General features: G+C 38.6%; 1 protein-coding gene across 1 annotated transcript in view; it reads left to right on the forward strand.

Annotated features, from left to right (window-relative positions):
* The window catches only part of GAB1 (GRB2-associated binding protein 1), a 101556-nt gene that overhangs the window by 41221 nt on the left and 37430 nt on the right, over window positions 1-22905 (forward strand). The window contains exon 2 of the mRNA XM_010566946.1: window positions 17106-17400. Coding sequence (XP_010565248.1) covers window positions 17106-17400 — 295 coding nt within the window. The remainder of the gene's footprint in view (window positions 1-17105; window positions 17401-22905) is intronic.

Consider the following 22905-nt stretch of genomic DNA (forward strand, 5'->3'; position numbering starts at 1 on the left):
GGGGGGGTGGGGGGGGGGGATCTTTTTTTTTTATTGTCAGTTTTTAAAGGAATGTTGGTTAGAATGAAGAACTGGGGTCAAGTACCTGAGCTGTTGCAAAAGAGAAGGGCGGTAAGGCTGAGCCCTTCTCATTAGAGACTAAGTGGGAGATCTGGACTACCCAGAAAGTATAGTTTGTCCTTATTCTTTGTTCATAAAGAAAACAAATAGTTTTCTCTCCCCAGTAAAATTTTGCTGATGGTGATTTGTGCTTTGAGCACTAATTTTCCTTTCACTGTAGGAAACCTATATCCAGTATTTCTTTGTTTCTTTTGCCTTGAGTTAAGCATGCTGATTGAAACTGCCTGATGTATCTGTCTCTGTATGACATGTTCAGGAGTTATTTTGCTGAGTATGAACAAACTCTTGAGCTTTTTTTTTTTTTTTTTAAGAAACCTTCTACACCTCTTAAAATAGCATGTTCACAACATATTTTGCTCCACTGTTGTTCTGTGCTGTTTTCTTCCTTCCCACCCCCTGCTCCCTTTCCATAACAGCCCGGTGGGTGAACCCGAGCAACAGCTCGTGTTCTACCTCTTCGCTGTTTCTTTTGTAATCTGTTTGTTGAGCTGCCTGGCCTCCTTCCAAAAGTGCATGAGCGTGTTTATACATCTAGCCTAACAATAGTATCATAACACCAATTTGTTTAACCTGGGCTGGAAATAACAATCTAAATATTGTGAATCAAAGAGAAGACAGTCATTTGTATATGCTTCTCTACCCTGTCAGCTTATTTCTGTTGTGTCTAATAAAATCACTGAAACTTCTCTGACATTCTGTGGGAATTTTATCAATTCTATTGGTATGATGCGATACCTCTTTTAAATGCTCAGAGAAGTTCAGCTATAGCTTTGCCTCCAACCAGCATCACATGCTGTCATCACCTTGCTCAGGCAGAAGGTGTTTAATTTGTATGTCTAGTTCAAGCACACATTATTGCAGAAAATCATCTATCCCTGCTGCTGTGGGGAGGGAGTTCATAGTATAGTGAACTATTAAACTGTTCGTCTCTGCTTTTATTGCAGTACTTGAACAGAGTTCTGAGAGGTGGAGAGCACACAATTAATACTGCTTATGCTTATTTATTAGTCACAAAGTGACTAACAAATTGATTGATCAGCATGCTTTGGTTAAGGTGCCAAGACTTTGGTATATGTGCTCTTTATTGTTACTTTGATCCAGTGACTTTGATCACCAAAATAATTTTCCTCTGGATTGAAACAATTTGGATGGTGTCCATCAGTAGCTGATGTTGAATGGTTCTAGCAGTATTTAGACTCTCAACATGCCATGGGGCCTCATGTTTTAAAGTTTATAGTTTCTGGGGGGAAAAAAAGAAGCAATGCACATTTTTGAACCAAAATGAAGTGATAATAAAATTTAAACACTCTTGCTTTATCATCCCATCATCAAAATCTTCTGATCTTCACTACGCATTACTACGCACTAATAATTTTGCTTTAGTAAAATCTGAGTTGACTTGCCCAATCTGCTGAAATATGTCTTATTTTCTGTGAAAATTTTTATAATGGAGAGTAAGAATGGACATTCCTGCCACTCTGGCATGTCAGCCTGTTATCAAAAGTGAGAATGTATTTGTTTCCATATCACTCAGTCGTTGGCCTCCCTGCCTATCAAGAAAAACGAGTGCTCTCAAATCATGTAGTAGCTTCAGTGAAGTGACACCTGCCTGATAGGGAGCTGACTGCAGCAGTACAAATAATGTTAGTAGGTCTTGTCTTTGCAGTTGACAGTAACAGTGAAGATAAAATTATGCTACATCAGCGGTTTCTAAAATAATGGTTTGACATTGTTGTTATTGGTCTTACCAGTTTTTCTGTCATGATTCATGTTGTGAATAAGCAGCTTCAGCTCTGCAGCTTTCTAGAAGGAAGAAGCTTGCAGCAGAGGGAAAACCAATATGTTCCAATGTGAAGGTCAGCTGCGTATTGCTTAGAGGAGCCATTTCATTTTTTTTTTCTGTATTTTTGTTAGCCTTTCAGGTCTGGGAGGGAGGGTAGATGATTGGCTGTGGAAGTAGGGAAGCCATCCACCTGGAGACCTCAATATATGCCTTGCATCTGTTTAGCATTGAGGGTAAACGACAGCTTAGGAAACCTGTGTGAGACTTGATGTTGGATGTAAAAGTGCGCTCCTCTGCCAAATCTCACCTATTTGAAACAGAATGCCGTGGCTTCTCTTAAGGCAGGACCGCTGGCAGTGCTGGTGAGCAGGAGGGAGGCATGCGCAGAGGATGTGGTGAGTGGCACCTGGCCTGGCTAGCATCATCCCTCTCATCTTGCTCTACCCCATGGACAAGTGGATCCTTGTCACACAACCTAATACAGGTGGCACCAGAATTCCCTAGGGGAGGAAAGACTTTGGATGCCACTGTAAGTGGTGAGGAAATTGAGAAGCTTCCTTTCCTTGCTTGAAGTTTGATATGTTGTTATAGTGGCATATCTTTTTTTCATATATATATATATCTCTGTATTTAAAAATCAAATTAAATCAGTTGTGTATCTTACTGAATTCATATAAATGGTGTTACAATATATACTTTTAAGAGTTGGAAAATTTTGTACAAGATATTAAATCTTGTTTCTGATTTCATGCCTCTTGTTGTTGCCCCAAAGCTCTTCCCATTTTAAAGATTAAAAAATGGTCATCTTTAGAAATAGAATACCTTTTCCAGTGTCATTATGATACAGATATTGAAAAATAATCAGTATTATAGCAAATCTGGCAGTCATCATTACTCCTAAACAGCTCCAGAATGAAAAGGGTTAAGTTACGAGTTCAGACAAAGTACCTGCTGAGGTAGGTTGTTTTGTCCATTTGAGGTTACCAGCTATTAAAAATATTTTCAAACTGGTACGTGTGTACCTTATAATTCTGTTAGATGACAAACAAAATGTAGAAAAACATGTTTTCCCCTTTCCACAGTTACATTGTTCCTGAAGTGCTGGCAGTAGTAAGAGCTTCCAGTCAGTAAACAAAGTAGATGCCATTTATTTATTGGCTTTCTATACATCTAAAGTAACAGGGCATCTAGTTTTAGAGTTCCTTTGCTGCCTGTAAGTTAAAAATTAAACATTTTTATATTAAGTGAAACTAGTTATGAAACTCACAAAAAGGTATAAAAAGCAGTTGGATACTGCAGTGCTTGCTTTTCATGTCAAAGAGCAAAGCTTAAAAATGTGAAGTACTTTGCAAGCCAGATACAGTAAAGGGACTGTAACACTTGAATCTGCTCAAAACTACAAAATAAACTATAAAAATCTGATGGGGTTTAAGTTCTTGTAGCAGTGTTGGTGGTTTAATGATAGATTTTTTTTTTGTTTGATCTATTTCTAACATTTTTCTCTATTCCATGATGTGATCTGATACAATTGAAGAAATGAACAATCTCACTGTACTGAGCAAACAGCAGACTAATTGTTCACTTTTTATCTAGTGCACAGAGGAGGAGGGGAATAGTTTGTGATGAGATCAGAAACTCTAGGCAATTTTTATTTTCCATGATTCTCTTAGTTACTCATCAGAAGGATACTGTTATTGAAAAGAACAACAATAACCACCTCCAAAAAGATAAACGCTTATAAGAAGAAATCCTTCTTAACACTAAAAGGTGGAGATGAATGGTGGTATTTAAAATGTCTCAAGTTTCTGGGCATTTCCTAGATTACAAAGGTGACCTTAAAGGGCCTTTTGCCTCATCTTGTTCTTTTCCAAAGAAATGCCTGGCATGAGAATTGCATTTTCAGTGCATTTAATGTTGAAATGATGCCATTTAAATTATTTATCCTCAGATGATACCAAAGAAGTTTGTATTTATCATCTGTCCAGATTCACAAAGTATGACTTCTCTTATCATGCTTAGATGAAGCCTTAGATGTGGGATGCTTTTAACTGAGCTAAATGTGAAACACTGGCCATTTGGTAAACTAAATGCCCTTTGTCTGTTAGGTGGTGAGATGTAGGGAGCTGTTCAGCTGGGAGCTGCAGCACAGCTGTGGTAGCTGGCCTTGGAAATTAGGGCTGAGAAACAAGTTCCTTCTTTCATGATAAGCTATATAAAGATATTCTTATTTTTCTGTGTTTACTTACTTTCTGTCATATGATACTTAGAGCAAAAGAGTTTTAGTCAAAATGAGGAGCTGTGAAGTACGATTTCTCCCAGCAATTGTTGAAGGAAATGCCTCATTTTTAGAGAAAACAACATAAAGCTTCCTACCTTTTCACTTAAACTAAGCATACAAACTTAATTCAAGGTGAGTCTGGGAAGAAGCATGATTATATCTGCCACATTCTAGTTATTTTATTCCCCCCCCCCCAATATGCTAACTCTTTAATTATTTTTTTTTAAATGAAAGCTTCCTGGACCCTGGGGGTTGGCCATTAATTGTAGGCCATTGTGTGAATGCTAACTACTTAAAAATAGTCATGGAGCCAACCTTGCTTCCTCTCAGGGTTTATCAGTTGGAAGCATCTTCTTTTTATCCCATGTGTAAGCAAAGACCTCTTCGGATTGATGATTTGATCTGTATAATGGAAAATCTAGGCAGGATATCCTTTCTCTGTTATTCCTTGGTGTGATGGCATCAGGTTGTGTCTTAAAATGGGGGAAGGGAAGAGGAGGATCCTATTAGCAGACAAAGTGGTTTCAAGGGACTCTTAAACTGCAGGCTTGCAGAGAACCTTGTGTTTACGCTCTGTGTTGCACCATTTGTGCTTCAAGCTACTATTACAATGTGTCAGTGGTGGCTTCTGCTATGCTCAAAAGCTTGCTCGTGGGCAATATGGACATCTTATATTTGGAAGTTGTTGTGGATACTCTGCTGAAATGTATCATGAGGGGCTTCTCTGTAGTTATTTTGAGCACTTGGAGACCTTAATGAAATACTGCATTGACAAGCTAGATCCAGTCTTATCCCGCAGAGGTGCACTGCCTGAGCTTCCCCTGCCAAGTAAAGGATAGTTCTAGTATAATTCCGTTATTAAAATGCCTCTAAAACCAAGCAGCACCTATGTGCAATAGAGGTACAGTGAATGCTTGATAAACTGTGTGCATGGGGTAGCAAATGCACTCAAAATTATGTTGGAACATTATTATGATCTTGCATTTCAGCATGCTTGTAACCATTCCACTGTAATACTCCTAGCCTGAAATTCCGCTTAGCGTTTACAAGGCAGAAGACGTTACCAGCTTTTGTGATTGCTGAAGAACCTTTGATTTAGTCATCTTGTGTTCAGGACAAGGAGTTTGTGTTAAAATAACACTGACTCTTTATGCCCCCCCATTCCCTTCTCCAGAAAACACAGTATAGCTCTTATACAAGAGGTGAGTCCCTCTCTTGAGTTAGTTCATTCTGCTCTTACCATTGTGACCCATATGTGTTGTGGTGTAACCGCGAAGGAGGAACCTGAGGGCTTTGGGGAGGGATGGCAGAGACAGGATGTGATTGTGGGTTTGCAAAATAATAATCAGCTGGTACTTGGGGTGCAAGACAAAAAACATTAAAACTAATATAAAGAAATGCTTTAATTGCCTGTCTGGACTTTGGAATCTGTAACCCTGAAGTCTTCGTGCCAAGATGTTAGTACAATTTAAAGCACATGAATTTTTTACTGGTAATGAAGATATCTATGGGGTCATTGCTTGGGCTTTTAAGTGAGGAGAAGATAAAGATCTTTCCTTCTACACCACAAAGTACATGTCAGCTACTTAGAATTAGCAAAGGTCCTTTTCATATTAGCAAATTGTTCTGTGACTTTATCACAACTTTTTTTTTTTGTAGCTTTAACTGCAGTGTTTAAATGGACTGCTGGTTACGTTTCTTACCAGAGTGTCATATTACTCTATGGGACGTATAGTTATTCCTATTACTGATCTAAAAACTCAGATAGATAAATAAAAATATTTGGGGGAAAAAAAAAAAGACATAGTGCTGTAAGGAACTTCTGCTATTGTTTACACTGTTGGAAAATCAAGTTCATTGTACATAATAGCCTAATGACTATGACTTAAATGCAGAATCTCAACGTAAGCAAGAATTTGTACCTCTGTGCTCTTAATAGTGTGTTTCACAGATTTTAGCCTTGTTCAACCTAGGATCTCTAACAAATGTTGTCTGTGTAGATAATGTGTTTTAAGCAACTGTTGAAAAACCAAAACAAGGGAAGTTTTTCAAATCTTAAGCCCACCCCTCACGTATTAAATCATTTGAAATCTTACAATTGCTGTTATTTTCAGTCCATTGTGTCTGCTTCCTGTTGGTCAAAGGTTATGAGGATAGGGTGGTGTAGAGTGAGGTGGGAAGCTGGCAGGAAAAAGAAAGCTTTGCTTATTTTGGGGTAGACACAACTACAGAAATGGCCAGGACATTGCTTAAATTTTCTGAAGACTTGAAGAGGTAAACTAGAAAAAAACCTGTTCTTGATGTTGTTTACTGTTCTGCTTTGTAATTTAGGTATATGGAGAATGAACTGGAGTAAGTAAACAGGGGCTTCCTTAAAGGATGTTATCTTTTTGCTTGAAAAATCTTTTTTATTCAAAGAGGTGTAGCTTTTGTTTTGATTTACGAGTTGATTCAGTAAATTTTGTTTCTGAAGCCTGAGCCTAAAACTGTACTTGTTTGTTCACTTGTATCGCTAACTCAAAAAAAAAAAAACCACCAAAAATTTATGCCACAAAATGCAAGTAGAAGCTCTGTGATGTATCACTTCAGTATGTTACAGGCACACGTGGACATGCGTAGGTGTGTTAATACAGCCCTCTAAAACACTTGGTTTATCTTAATATTTGTATTGTTATCCAAGAACCATCTGTAATTTCTTGGCTGTTAAAACACTAGTGCGAGTACTTCAGTTTTGTCAACAGGTTGCCTTGCAGTGAGTTGCCGTGAGCAGACGCTGGCTGACCAGGGCTTGGTCCTGGTGCTAAGGTTCCTCCGGTGGGGCAGCGCAGCCTTTTGTGGTGAGCAATTGTGGCAACGCCTTTCAAAGGATTTGGTTTCAGAATGAATCTTGATTCAGAAGGTTGTGCTGGGGTGGGGAGGGAAAAGATAAATGAATTGGTTGTGGTGGTTAAATTCTACAAAGCTGTTGATCCTAATAATATATGACATGAGGGTACTGTCACACTCCAGGAAACAGTAGAAAACTTTGTGAGTTGATGAGAGTGAGAGGAGCATTTTATAAGCTAATCAAAATAATTATACCAAAGCATCTTAATTTTCAAGTATGCTGGTATGTAGTTAAATTTGCTATTGGTATGTGACATAGCTGGTTTTTAAGTTTCTTAACCATTTTGTTACTACCAGTGAGTTATTTGAATCTAAAAGTATATTGTTTGCGGTGTTGGGAAAACAGTATTTTTGTTCTAATAGAAACTCAGTTTAATTAGCATAGTAAAAGTAGTTTGTATATCATAATGTCTTGCAAAGAATTTTGACTTTGTGCTTGTTTATTTTGAAATCAGTTTTTTTTCTGGAGTTCTTTAGGTCAGGTCTATTCAGAAAAAACTCTGCTGAGCCTAGCTGGTAAACATTCTGTCATGTAAAGTGAGAATGTATATATCGGACAAAATGCTGACTTTTACTTTACCTTAGCTTTTACTTTTCTTAGCAGCTCTTCCTGCCGTATCTGCGCACTTGGTTCATGCTCATTGTAGATCTGATGATTTGTAATGGAAAAGCTAATAATTTTGGTCCTAAAATGTAAACACTGAGCATGCCCTTCCTAATTCTTTCCCTTTCCTAGAATAAGGAATCCCTTGCAATGCCTCACAGTATTTAAAAAGTACTGTGTTGATTCTCCCTGTAATACCTTGACAGAACAATAGATTTCCTTTAGCTTTCCTTTTACTGTGCCTGAGTGAAGTGGCTTGAGTAAGTATCAGTCCTTGCATTGCTGTAGTAGTAGGTGACTCATTTACAAGAGAGACTCCTGCTTTGGTCTGCAGATACTTGATTTGCAAAAATGTCAGCTAGTATACAGCCTTGGTCTCACAAGGAAGAGGTAAGGATAGAGTGTCAACACGTCCTAAATTTAATTTGTAGGGATTATTTAAAACATTGTCTGGAACTTCCTTTGGAGACTTTTCCATGTGTCTTAACGGATGTGTAGGAGCTTCTTTCGTTATGTGTACAACTAGTAGATTAAGCCAGGCTAGTTAGTTGGGAGGCAATTTGTAGAAATTATGGGGTATCTTTGCACCGTCCTCCTTAATTCATTGCTAAATCCCCCTTAATTCATCATTCCCTATTGAAGTTGGAGAAACTGCTGCTTCTGTATTTCAAATCCCCTTTCTTTTATGGGGAGTACAAAATACTGTATTTAAGCCTATGAATATTTTGTTGAAGAGATGATGTGCAGAATGCCTGGCCTCTGTCATCTGTAGAAATCTCTATTTTGTATGCAGCATGAGCATGCTTGAGTGATCCAAACATGCAGTGAAGCATGTATTGTATGTTTGTTGAAACTGCAGTACCCTTTAAAATATCCAAAACAGTGTCAGGAATTGCATCTTTTTACATTGTTCTAGTGTCTTGCTTTTCCTTGTATATAAGCCTTTCACAGATGATAAAGATAGATATGTACAAAGGCAAGTAAGAAATAAAAAAAAAAACCAAACCAAACTGTGAATCTTGTACAGAATATTACAGAAAGCACTGGGCTTGTGATCTGGAAGAATAGGGACTTTTCATACCTTGTTACAAACACCACTTCAAAATTACTGTCCTCCTAGGAAACGAGAAGTGAATAGACAAAAATATATGGTGGAATTTTTCATCCCCGGCCATTAGTGGGAAAGCAGCTGTTGATATCAATGTAGTGTAGGCTTGACCTTTCGGGTTTTGGATTTATTGTCTTTATAAATCCTAACTTTTTTATTTTTCTGTGCATTGCTCTTATGCAACTTGTCACAACATACACCCATGAGCTCATGATAGTGGAACCAGAGTCAAACAGCATGGCTGATGTCTTTTCTGGCTTGTCTTGTTTAGGGGGTCTTGTCAGCACTGCAGTAATCCTTGTGATAAGTAATGTTCAGACACTTTAAAAAAAAACCAACCAAAAACGAGGGGGCAGAACCTACCCTGAATGTTTTGCTGTCTTAGATTAAGACTTGTGGGGGGAAGTGACTTCTAATTAAGAGCTGATGAAAAGACTGAAGCAACTTTAAAAACAAAACAAAACAAAAAAAAACCCCAAAAACCCAACAAACAAACCTTTGTCAGACTAATACACAAAACCATTACTTTTTAAATAAATCCATCTGATGCAAAGCCAAATTGTAATTTGGTTGGGTGATTTTAAGTACTACGGAAGAGGCTGATCTTTAAGAGGAATCTGAAGGAAGGAGATGTCATGCCCTTGCTTATTGATTTGGGGAGCCTTCAGAAGTTGAAGAAAGATGTGAGATGCGGGAGGGAAGGAAAAATTAACCAAATCTGGTATCAGTGGTAGAGCGAAGCGATAGGAGGTGACTTGCAAGAGGGAGGGATTCGAGCAAGTGCATTGACTTTCCTAAGAAGAAAAAGCCTAAAAATAGGAAAAGAGGCTCAAAACTGCAATAAAGCAAGTCAATAAATGGAGAACTTTAAAACAGAAGATGATGTGATGAGAAGGAGAGAAGGGAGATTGTCCTGGCAGTGCTATTTTTAATAGGATGGATATGGGAAAGACTAGAGAGGGAGATGATCAGAACATGCTTGTGATCAGAGAGGAAAAGACCAAGTTTTGGAAATGTTCTGAGAAACAGGGCAGCAAAGCAAAGACCAGGTAGATGTGTGGGTAAGGGACCTGCAACAGATATACTTCTCCTTATGCCATGACAAGCATTATGTTTTCATTGCTGACAAAGCAGTGAGAGGAGATGGCAAAGCTAATATCTGTGATAGGGAACATGTTGCTGGCAACGCTGTTAGAGGGTTATGTCTTAGCCACGCAGGGTGGGTGGCGTGAAGGAGAACAACTATAAGTGAAAAGGTAAGTTTGCAAGTGATCAGAAACAACAGAATATTTATAGGCACAAGAAGTGGATAAGATGATGTAGGAAGACAGACGGATGATGTGGTCACTTGTCCAAGCTTGGAAACAGTGAAATGAGGGCTCAGGTCCTAGCTCTGCAGCAGATCTGCTTTATTGCTCTATATATCTCTCTGAATCTGTTCTCTGTTGGTGAAGAGGTGATGATAATTGCAGGAGTATGGTGGAGAGAAATTTGTGCTTGCCATTAGAAAATTTCTGACATACTACAGAAAAGTAAGTATTTATTGAAATGACTGATGCTACCAGTCATAATAAGGATCAGTTTAATGTGAATACTTGATACAGACCTGGCTGCACAATTACACTGGGAATAGGCATAAGGCTTTAAAAAAAAAAAGGAAGAATCCCCATGCAAAACGGAAGGGACTATGAAAATATTCAGTTAGTTTTAGATTCACAAAACAAAGCAGCAGTTAGTGCTACATTGTCTGAATTGTATTTTGTGCCTTTTTTGATGCTTTAATTAGTGGTGTAACACTGGGAGACAAACTCACATGCTGAAATGTCAGTTATGAAACAGTCCTCACAGTAAATCTTTGTGTAAGTATTGTTCTGCTGTATGTTCAGTGTTTTCTTTTGTTTATTTAACAAGCTAAAGTTAGAATCGACAGCACAAGACTAGAAAATGGTGACAATAGTTTGAAAACAGGAAATTTTGGCCTTGTGTGTATTCGGAACAGATGATCAGGATGATGGCCAGGAGAGTGGAAACTTCCACTGAGACTGTTTTTTCCTTATTTTGCTCAGTGAGAAAAGATGGTGCTTCCTGGAAAACAAGTCTTAAGTATTTAAAGAAAGTTGTAATGTATTCAGTATTTTCCTCATATCACACTTGTTTGTTTTGCAACGATCTGTTTACACTTTTTAGTATTTAATGCTACTAAAAGTAGAATGTTTGGACTATTGTCAAGTCTTGGAAATACAGTTTCTGCTGTTAGAGTTAAGATACTAAACATGCTTTTTTGTGCTCAATTTAGTTGTTCTGTCTTATGTTTCAAAAAAACCCAACACCCAAAGAAGAAGAAAGGGCATCATTTTTAGGGAAGAGGATGGCAGCTGCCAGTAGGTGTTATGACAGTGGTTTTCAGAAGTAGCTAGTAATTATATATTCTTCAGTTCTGGTGCTCGTGATATGGCCTTTTTCTAAAAAAAAAAAATTTAAAAAAAAAAATCAAAAACTTTTAAAAGCTTTCTAGAAAATGCTTTCTAAAAAACACCCCTTAATTTATTTCCATGTAAAAATATGTGTTAATTTCTGAGGGAAAATGTCAGCTGAAATTTTGAAATTTCACCATGTTGGAGTTAGTTCTGCAAGCTGGAAGAGTAGCAAATGGAAAAAGTAAAGTTCTGTACTTGAAGTATCGTTACATAATGTGACCTCTTTTGGCTACTTCCCGGCAGTCCTCCCAAATACGTGCCTTGTGGGTTGAAGCTCATCAGTGACAGTTGTCACTGGTCTATGCCTACCACAAACGGGTTTTAAAAAGAAGCGTAGTGTGAAGGAACACTTATTTTTATTTCATTTGAGCCTCTAATGGGATGAAGAGTACAGGTCTAACGCATGAGTCAGCGAAGCTGTGCCAGAGGTGTGTTTGTCTCCTCTGATGAACAGAATACCTGGACACTAGAAATGTGGAGGCAAAAAGGAGAAGAAATACTCAACTTCTGTTTGTGATCCTTCTTCCTGTTGTTTGTCAAAGACTTGTAGCAATTTCACTGTTGTTTAACCTTTGCACTGGAAAAAATGTAAAGGGAGAGGGATAGATTAAGTAGATGGGAGCAAAAAGCTTAAAGAAAATTAAATCTTGATCCCATCGGACAAGTGAAAAGATGTCATCAGTAGGTTCAGGACTTAAACACATGTCCAGGAGAACATTCTGAAGTGACCTTGGGCTGTCTTTCTGTTGTCCCCACACCCCCCCCCAATCTCTCTGGTTCATGCTCTGCATGTCTTATACTTACTTTCTAAGTTCTTTTGGAGCAAGGAAATGTTTTGTTGTGTGTTTGTAAAACATCAAGTGTTCTTTTGGATCCTTCCCTGTGCCTCTCTATAAGTTGCTTCTTTCTTCCAAGTCTTAGCTGACTCCTCTGGGAAAGGAGGATGCCAAATACTGCCCTTTTAAAGTACTCTCTGTGGAGTATGGAGATGAAAACATAAGCACAAATGTCTGCACACTTGAGAGATGAGAAGGAAGGCCTGAGATTTGTAACTTTATTCCTGGGTCTACTGGTCATACATGGGGGAAAGATTTATTAGTGGTATTGTCGGAGCGGGCTGTAAGTGGTACCCTCTTTGGCTTAGCCAGTGCTCAACAGCTTCGGAGTTGGTTTTTTTGGGTTTGTTTTTGTTTTTTTTTCACTGGATGCTACCCAAGAGAAAGAAGGTGGTAAATGTGCTAGAATAGGAAAATCAGATTTAAATGATATGAGGATTATGGGTAATAATACTTAGCAAACCAAAGAAGGAGAATTGACCAGTTTATTGGTAAGCAGTTACCTGACCACATGAGAGCAAATGCTGTAAAAAAATTGACCAGAAAAAGTTGTCTTTGATTTAACATTTCAAAGCTTTTATTTAAACATTTCATGTAATTATTTTGGCCTCTTGAGCAACAGCTTGACAGGATTCAAATGGAAGGTTAAAGCCTTTTTAAAATGTAAACGTAAATTATCTAAGCTTTCCTGCCCCTGCTTCCTTTCCCTCTCCATTTACACATACATCCCCTATTTCCTACATCTTTGAACTACAGCCAGCAGCTGAATGAGGTACATCTTGAATATGTGTGATGGGGCGGGAATCCATAAATGTAAGGATTAATGGAGGTACAGCTACAACTTCAACAGATATACCTCTTGTAAGGAGATTACAGGAGTAAATCCTGTGTACTGCATACAGGTTTAGGTACAGTCTTTCAAAAAAAAAAAAACCCCAAACAACCCCCAGGAATGCTAAATGATGCTTTCTGCCAATTTCTTAGCTGATTCACTCCCTTTTAAATCAGCAGTTTGCATATATGTGAGTAGAAAAACTAATCATAGGAATTTCTTGGTTTTGCTTTGTAACCTACTCAAAATGCTGTCTGAAAAATACAGAATTCTACTAGTCCTTTGATCATTTAATGCTCTGTGGGTGAGCAGCTTGTCACATTTTAGACTACCTCAAAAACAAGCAAACAAGCTTGTTTCTATAGTTATGATGGTCTCATGATATGATGGTCTTGTGATACAAACAGGACAATGTTTGGCAAGAACGGTGATGTCCTATGTTAGGCCAGCTGATACGCTTTGCAGCTCAAAGGAGAAAACAAGCTGAGAGGCACACAAGGCCTTTCTTAGTCTGAAACAAAAGGAGCAAACCTCGTTAAACCTTGTTTTGTAATAATTTACAAAGCCTACACAGGCTTCTGAATTAGGTATTTGATTTGCATGCAGTGTTTTGTAACTAGGTGTTAGTATATTTATAAAAAATATTTTTTAAAACCCTATTTATATTAATAACCCACTTTATATATATGAGAAAATATTTCATTTTAAAAAACCCACCTTTTCTCCATTTGCTCAAATATCTGTCCAGAATGAAATGATATTGTTATGGGGACAAAATGTTTAAATACCATACTGGCTATTTTTTTTACTTCTCAAACTTAGTGCAATTGACTTTTTTAGTACAGAAAACCAGTGTTTGATAATGTATGGTTGATAACATCAGTAACGTGACAGATAATTAGTACCTGTAATTTTCCTCTGACAAACCAGTTGCGTCTTTTTTGGTGATTATGAGAAATAGTCTGTAACATGCTCTGTAAAAGAAAATGCGAAACTTTCAAACAAGAATGCCCAAAGTGGGGTGGGGAATTGTATTTGCGTAACTATGTATTTGCACATGTGTATGCTCTCTTTTAGAGATTTCTTTTTGGAAAGCCATTACTGAAGAAGCTCTCTTCCTTACACATACAGCACAGTATTCTGTACTTCAGTGAGGCAGTATACAGCTTTCGTTACAATGACAAATACTGAAATGTTAAAAATAGATCAAGCTTTAAGAATCCCAGATATTTTCAAATAACAAAGAGTGATTTATGTGGGCTCATTTTGCACTTTCACAAAATATAGAGGCGCTTTTGTACTATGATTAGCAAGGGTGCTGATGTCAGTTCGCTTGTCTAGCTTTAAGCTTTATTCTGCTGCTAAATTGTGCTTTGTACTGTAATCCAGAGAACCTTTGTATCTGCCTTGTTAGTGTGTAGTTTATGGAATTGCTTTTGTTTTTGAATATAATCTGTGCCAGTTTCAGTGAGTGTGACTCATTATATGACTGAAATAAATGTTCACATATGCACTATGTGAAAACTCTTCAAAAATAGTAGCAGGTGCTGGTAGGCTAAATTCAATGTTTTAAGTACTTTATAGTTGCTATTTTGTAGCCTGAAGGGCTGAAAGCAAATTCTGTTTAGCTGGTTGATTTTTCTGAATTTTTAAGTCCTATTTACTCATTAATGCTCAACAGAGACTGTCAGGATTGCTAAGAATCTTTCGCTCCTTAACACAGTACTGGAAATAAACTTCTAGAAGAAGCATGCTTGGCTGATACAGAGTTGATTTTTTTTTTTTTTTTTTTTTACACAAATTGTGAGACAAAATGCTTTGTGCTTCTCAATTTCTCTTGTCCCTCTCCTATCTCTAATCTCTTTCTTCCTGACTTAAGTTTTGAAAATTTCATCTGAATGACTGAAGGCTGAGTTTAAAGATAAAGCTGGTTTCTGAAGCAGCAGAGTTGTGCAGTTTGGTTCGTAACAGTTATCTGTGGTCAACCTTGTCTGGAGAGAGAGGCTCTGATACTGAAGTTTCCTGTTATCCCAGCATCTAAGTTGTCACTTGATTTGGCAACAGGAAACAAAACAAACTTTGCCAGTGTTTTTGGGTGCTGTGAAACAGTGCTTATCAGCTGTGCTACTAGAAGATGGTCACAGCTGAAATCTAAATTGAAGGGGCTTCATCTGTTACATCTTCTACTTCTGTGTTTTGCTGTTCACCCAGTTAAACTTACTGCTGCCATAGAAATAGTTGCTGGAGACCTTGACTTGATTCACACAGTTCAGCATTTAAAGGCAGATGCTGTATTCACAACTACAATAAATATACTTGTTTTATAAAGTACAAAAGTTATCTTAAAATCAAATAACTTGGTAGTTGGAGAATGGTTCACAAGCCTTAATTAAGCTGTCTGGCATTTTTCCCTTTCTCCTGTTTTCTGTATTATCTTTTCATAATAGCTTCCTAAGCTTGACACCAAAAAAAGGCATGCCCACTTGACAATGAGGGTTTTGTGAGTCTGTAGTGCAAAGCTGACGGCGCTAGTTCAGAGCTGGAAGATGGCAGTGCAGTTCTTGCTCTGTGTCCTTTATGTCCTCCCACCGCTAGTTTGTTTGAAGGTAACGGCTAGGTAAAAATGAAATGGGAGCATTCTTGTGCCTCAACAGAATGCGTCTGAATCTTTTCCTAGTACCTAGTAAGAAACTCTTTGTTTTCGAAGCTACATCCCAGTGTGTAAAGGACATCACGTGCCTTGACCTATTCTGGGACCGGCCATGCTTATGTCATTCCTTTCTTTGGTTAGCATGCAGCCAGGGCTGGCCAAAAGAAGAATGCACTCACCTGTTCTATTTTTTCCACTTCTTCTATTGATTTTTTTTGTCCTTCCAAAGGACTTGCTGGTGACCTCATTTGAATATCCTAAATAAGTTTTAAATGGTGTGCCTTGGGGCGTGGTGTGAGTCTGCGGTGTAACACGCAGTGGCCTGGCTACTGCATTAATTTGCCTTGGTCTCCAACTTTGCTGAAAAGCATAAAAACAAATGAACAAACCAGTGATGGCTCCCCACTGTGTCCAGGCTCTACTTTGATTTCTAACTGTGAATGCAGTGCAGTTCTTCTAGTGTGCAATGGCAGTATGTCTAGTTTCTTGAACTGTGCCCGTTATCCTGGCATTTGTGCATAAAAGGAAGCTTATAGCATAGAAAGCTGTATTGCCGGTAGAGCTGAGGAACCAAAATGCGCTAAGTGGGGCAGTAAAGATGCTGTTGGTAACGCTGGGACAGTTGGTTTCTTGGTTTGAGTTAGTGTCTTTGGCGAGAATTATACCAGGCGATGGAGGCCCATGGGAATGAAGGGCAGCTGAGGATTAGTTGGAAGATGAGGCATTTTAGTTGTGCTTTTCTCCCAGACCAGGTTCTTTCTCTCTGCAGCAGCAGGAAGGCTGATCTAACAAGTATGGTGTCAGAATGGTGAAATGTATTTCTTCTGTGGACGTACCTTCCACAGAGACTCTTTTTATGCGGTAAAACTGTAACATTTGGTCATTCTTTCCATACCCATCTCTCTAATGGTTTCCAAAATAATAACATAGCTCTTTTTCTATAAGAAGTACTATTGTAGAGTTCCCCTAACATCGAGGCAAGTTACGATGTGAGCATTGTCTGTTCTTTAAATGCAGATTGCTATCGTTGAGTATCAGTGAAAAATTCAGAGTTAAAATGCGTCAGCCCCAAGCAGCAGATACTGGAAACAAGACGCTATGGAGCACTTAAAGATATATTTTATTTTGTCTTCCCCATGCCTATGTCAGCTTCCTTCAGAAGTTTTTTGTGTGCGCTTTTTTCCCTCTTCTGCTCCCCTCTCCCCTTTTTTCTTTACTGGATTCATCCCTTCTCATTTTGCAAACAGTGATTTAATTATATATTCTCTTCTTAAAAACAAAGCTCAAGTACAGAGGAAATAAACTTTAAAATACAAATTCACTAATCCTCTAGTCCACTGCTGTAACAATACGTAAATAGATTGTGTTAAATGTAGGTAACTGGTGTGTAGTGTCTTAGAATTATAATTGAATTAAAGTTACTACTACTCAGTTCAAACCAGGTTGAAACCATACACAAAAGGTAACAGTCTTAAAGTATGATTTCTTCCTTCTAATTTTTCTCCCTTTTTTTTCTCTCTCCAATTTTCAGGCATGGAAGAGGAGATGGTTTGTGCTTCGCAGCGGCCGTTTAACAGGGGATCCAGATGTATTGGAATACTACAAAAATGACCATGCCAAGAAGCCTATCCGTATTATTGACTTAAATTTGTGTCAACAAGTGGATGCTGGATTAACGTTCAACAAAAAAGAGTTTGAAAACAGTTATATTTTTGATATCAACACTATAGACAGAGTTTTCTATTTGGTAGCAGACAGCGAGGAGGAGATGAATAAGTGGGTTCGATGTATCTGTGATATCTGTGGGTTCAACCCTACAGATGAGGGTAAGTTCAGTTGGTTTTTCTGAGAAAGTGCAATGCCTACATGCGAACAATGTTTCAAAGGTCAGATGGCTATCTTTATCTGGCATATGTTTTAAAACGTGTATGCATTGGCTATGAAATTTCCTTGTTACTTGAAAAAAAAAAAGTAAGCAGAGCAGAGGGAGATATTATGAATTTCTTACAAATTAAGCGTGCCATAGAACTTGGATGGTGTTCTTCTGTTTTGCATGATGTTAGGTCTTCAGAGTAAAGGAAAAATCTTTAAGTAAAATCATGCAAAACAGAAGATCATCATAATCATCAAAGGAATCCCATTTGGTATAAAAACGTATGGTTATGCAAGCAGGAATGAGTGCAAAATGTCAGGTTTCTAATATTACCATTTCTCCGTCTGCTTTGCAACTTGGAAAAAAAAAAAGAATCCGCCCCCCACTGGCCGAAACAAACAAAAAATAACTTGTAGTTCTCCACTATCCAGCTCTAATCCTACCAAAATAGACATTGTGCGAAAGCAGCTTGTAGGAAACAGGATGGTGTGTTTAATTCCCACAAATACCTTGTGGCCATTGCTTGTCATGAATCCATCCTTATTTATTTACTTATTATTCCTGCATTCCTTGTGGAGATTAGTGGGTTGCATGACTTGCTGTAGCTCTGTGTACAGTCCCAAGAAAAGATTAAATAGGAGCGGTAAGAGGGTTATACATAAAGCATGCCTGACTGAAGGGGATAGAATTAAATCCCTGGTTTTTGTAGGATTGTGGATTGAGGGAGGTGGGGGAAAAAAGGGCTTGTATCTCTTCTACTCCAGCCTAATCTTCAAAAACGAGTGGAAAATACTGTTGCTTTCTGAAGAGAGGCCCTTTTGTTTCTCCTTATTGCAGTTTTGAACCAAAACTTTGTCACGAAAACTTCATCTATGAATTACCACTCTAATAGCAAATTCAGTAAAGGGTACTTGTTTTGACAGTTCCAGCATGTTTTAATGACATCCTGAACATAACTGAGACCACCCACAGCACGTTTCTAAGAGTGATTGCCATGTGATTCAGTATTCAGTCTGCCAGGCATCTGTTACGTACGGGAGAGAGGTAGGCAGGTGGTTGCTTTTCAGTGGATAATACAGTAGTGCACCAGTGCAGCCGTGGGCAGGAGGCACTCAGAAATCATTGGTTCTGGGGACAAACTAGGAATCTGGGAAGCAAAGAGGAAATGTGTTTACCTGGCAGCTCTTGTGTATGTGAGAGCGCAAAGGAGCATGTGCCATTGCGTGGAACGGAGAGGTAGGGTCCTGTTGTGGTTTAACCCTAGCCAGCAACTAAGCACCACTGGACATGACATCGTATGATATGGAATATCCCTTTGGCCAGTTTGGGTCAGCTGTCCTGGCTGTGTCCCCTCCAACTTCTTGTGCCCCTCCAGCCTTCTTGCTGGCTGGGCATGAGAAGGTGAAAAATCCTTGCTTTCATCTAAACACTGCTTAGCAACAACTAAAAACGCCAGTATGTTATCAATGTTACTCTCATACTAGATTCAAAACACAACTCTATAGCAGCTACTAGGAAGAAAATTAACTCTATCCCAGCTGAAACCAGGACAGGTCCCCTCAGCCATGAGGGCTTTCCTTGCTGAGAGCTGGTGTATTGCTAATCTGTCATTTTCTATTGTTGTTACATCTTCTGTTGAACTGAAGATGAAAAGTGCTATGAGTGCGGAGAGAACTAACTATGTCCTCACTGGCTGTTTGGACCAAAACTGGTTTTTGCTTCAGTCAGTTGTATCAGTAACTTATCCCCATTATACCCTCATTGCATGTTTCATCTTCAGCATTTTAGCTTTGTCTGAATTATTCCAACACCTTTACTTTACATAGAAGTTGACAGTACTGTCTCTTTTATGGGTTTAGCAATGTCTTGCAGTGCGTTGTGGAAGAATTAAAAAAGCAAAATGGGAAAATCAGTTGCTGAGTGTTTATTGCCAAGTTCTTATTTTTACAAGATAAATCTTCCTACTGATGGAAGAGCAAGTCATAAACGTACTTTGTAAAATCTGTGTTAACCTACAGTTTATTTTGAGAAGTTAAAGAATAGGTGAAGTTCACTGCAGACAATAAAAACCCACTATTATTTTAGTGTGGAACTAAAGAGAGTGTATGGGGCATAACCAGCCTTCCCTTTAGCCTATGGAAGTGGAAGATAGTTTTCTTTGAAGCTGGACAAAATGCCTCTTGCCAGACTGGGTAAGGGTCTTGTTATGAGAGGGCTGTCGCTGGCATCCTCTGCTCGATCAAGGACTGCGGGCACCACTGGTTTATTGCTCCTGCTGCTGTTTGTTTGGAAGCCCAGTCCAATTGTATCCTTGGATTTATAAAGAAAAAAATTATGAGATGGTGGTGGTTAGTGCTATTAGAAAACAAATATGCGGCTGTTTTGGTGTTGGGAGGAATGAGGGAGAAAAAGTTAATCATAACTGTGGAGAGACCAAAAAAATGAAGATCACTTCAGACTAGCTCTGAGCTGCTCCTTCCATACTTAGTGAAGACTCTGAAATTCCTGTGATGCGAACTTTGTATTTTCTTTCTACTTTTCTTAAAAATGAGTATTCACAGTAATTTCCAACTATCTAATACTTTGTGACTTTCCCGCTAGAAGTTCATTTATGCACAGGAAATCTGTTCATTCTGGAGATCTGCAATGTTACATTTGTACTTGGACTGAGTAGATGAATTTATGTTCTTTAGTCATACGTAGAAGCCATTGAGTCTCCAGCTTTCTGGTTGCATCATAGTATAGTATAATCTGTAATGATTACATTACGATTACATTATATGGCTTTTTATAGGGACTTTCTTTTAAGCAAGGTTTTACAGTGATTTAGGTCTTTTAAACTTACAAGATGGAAATAGGAAGGAAATATTTTATTTTTTTTCAATAAGCTTAATTTTACTTTTGTCAAGAAATTTCTGGGTACTTTTTAAGTTTTCTTCAGCTAATGCCTCTTGTTTTCAAGTAGAAGCTGTAACATGTTTATTTCTGTAGCATCTTTCTTTTTAAGAAAAGCAAAAATGTGTTGCCAGTGTTTTGTGCGCCTTGAACTCTAGTGAGAGATGTTCTGGGATGGAGAGACTAAATGGACATGAGAAATTACTATTCTCCTCTGTCTGCTGCTGTGGAGACCTCAACCGAAATATTGTGGCCTGAGCTTCCAGAAAGATGAGGATAAATGTTTAAAGAATGGTAGAAGTAGAGGAAATGGATTTTTAGAAGTGATCGATAAGGAGAAAAGTTGAAGGATTTGTTTTTCCCAGGAAGAAAACACTGAGGGAAGAGCTGGCTTTCAAAGTATAGAAAGCTGTGATAAGCAGGACATGGATCAGTTGTTATCTGAAGAGAGAAGTAATTTGTTTCTCTTTCAGTGAGTGATGTAACGATAAAGAAAAACCTTCTAAGGATATTTAAGCGCGGGCTGTGAAAGCCCTTCCCTAGAATTCAGTAGACATCTGTGATGAATGTTTTATACGTGCTCCAGCTCCATGTTTCTGTAATTTAGTGAATTGCGTGCTTGGCAGAGCAGGGGAAGGAGGAAATAATCTTACTGTATGCAAACATGTTACTTGCATGTATTCATTTGAATAAAGATAGCAATAACAAAGTAAACCAGAAGAAATAACAAAGTAAGGCAGAAGGAAAAAAGGGAAGAACAAGACGTTGAAATCTACAATTACATTTACACAAATAATTGCATGTGGTAAAGAAGGTTTCTGTCATAAGGACCGTACTTTGAAAGAGCTACAGCTTGCTTCACACACAACACTTTCAAAGCTTGCAGTATTTCTGTTCAGGCAGCTGCTATCTGGTATATGCCTCTCATGCCTTCTGTGTTTTGAACAGTAAAATTATTTTCAGGTAACCAATTCTTTTAATGATGTTCTGATAATACATGCACTGCAGGTTAATCATAGCTTGGGTGCAATATCAGTGACTGGCAGGATGAACACAGCTCCACTTCCGATCCTGACTGCCTGTATTTTCTCTAATGCTGCATGGTCAGGCATCACTGCTACTGTGCTGTGTGGTAGATCTCCGTATCGGATTAGGATACCCCTGTGGTGCCTGTAACACAGTGTGGAACAGAAAACAGGCTCTGCCACTGAGAACTTACTATCTGCAGTTAAGAGACATCAACATAGGAGCAGAGGTATGGGAAGAAGTGAAAGCAAATAAGGTGGTTTTGACCATTGTGACAGATAAGTGGTCTTAGTGCTTCAGCTGTTGGACTGTGGTTGAACTCTGGGATTTTTGGGAAGAAATTTTCAGGGGGTCTTTGATAAATAAATAGCGGACATCAGAGGTGTTTAGGGTTCCCTTCCTCTATGAAGGGTCTGCCTGTAAGAAATAAAAAATGTTCCCCTTTGACAGCTTTAACAAGTGGATGACAGAGGCTGGCACACTTGGCAAATCAAAATCACCATCTCGATAACATACGAATATTGGAGACCTACAAACATGACTTTTTTGAGGGTAGAACTGCTGAGAGGAGGGTGAGGATAGACTGTGAAGGAGGCTGTCAGAGTTGCAAGATTTCATCTGGCAAAATTGCAGAGGAATGATAAAATTAGAAGAAGTGGTACCAGAGAAGGACCTGAGATTTGGCATAGCATGTTTGGTAGGGGTGGTGGCTGAAGAGCTGAGTAAAGGGAGGCAAAGCTGAGATAATCATTGCCTGTTACCCAAAGGAGAAAGAGAAGACAGCAGAGAAGACTAAGATGTCTTTGGCTTCAGATGGTGTGGTTAAAGGATTGGTGGCTAGGTGAGATGATGATGAATAGAGCACAAAATCTGCAACAGTAGGTCTTCCCTTACAAGTATGTGAGGAAAAAATACATATATTAAAAAGATATAATCTATTATTAGGAGTGTGGTCAGAATCTTAATCTTGAGTGTTTGGGGTTGTTATCTTAAGCTGCCATCTGCATGTGACAAAAATTCATATGGAAGGTGATTCTACTCTTCCTTGAGGAAAAATAAACTGCACCTAATATGCCTAGGTAATTAACTTAGTTTTCCCTGATTCCTGCTGGACACCTTATGTGGCACTAATGTCACCTGATGAGTTGCTGGAAGGGGATTGCAAGAGGGTGGGTTAGAAAACTGTTCTGCACATTGCTAGTTCTCAAGTTGTGGGGTGCTGTGAGGCAGTACATGGAGCACTGAAAACCTCTCTGAAGCGCAAAGGTGCCTATGGTTCCAGACATCGTGCTGCAGCCCCAGCTGGGTAAACTCACCATGTGGCTAGAGCAGCCTGCTCTGCTGAGGAGAGCTCTGGGCCTTTTTAGTGAAGAAAAAAAGCCCAAATGTTTTAATGTGGTGGGCTGCACTGTTTCTCTTCACAAGCACCTACAGAAGTTAGTTTATAACAGGACTCCTTGATTATTTCTCCTGCGTCACCCAGCCTGTGTACCATCTGAAGATGGAGAGAACAGGCTACAGATGTTGTCCTCCCCGA

Source organism: Haliaeetus leucocephalus, unplaced genomic scaffold (assembly GCF_000737465.1).
Source record: "Haliaeetus leucocephalus isolate CR32 unplaced genomic scaffold, Haliaeetus_leucocephalus-4.0 Scaffold220, whole genome shotgun sequence".
NCBI lineage: Eukaryota > Metazoa > Chordata > Aves > Accipitriformes > Accipitridae > Haliaeetus > Haliaeetus leucocephalus.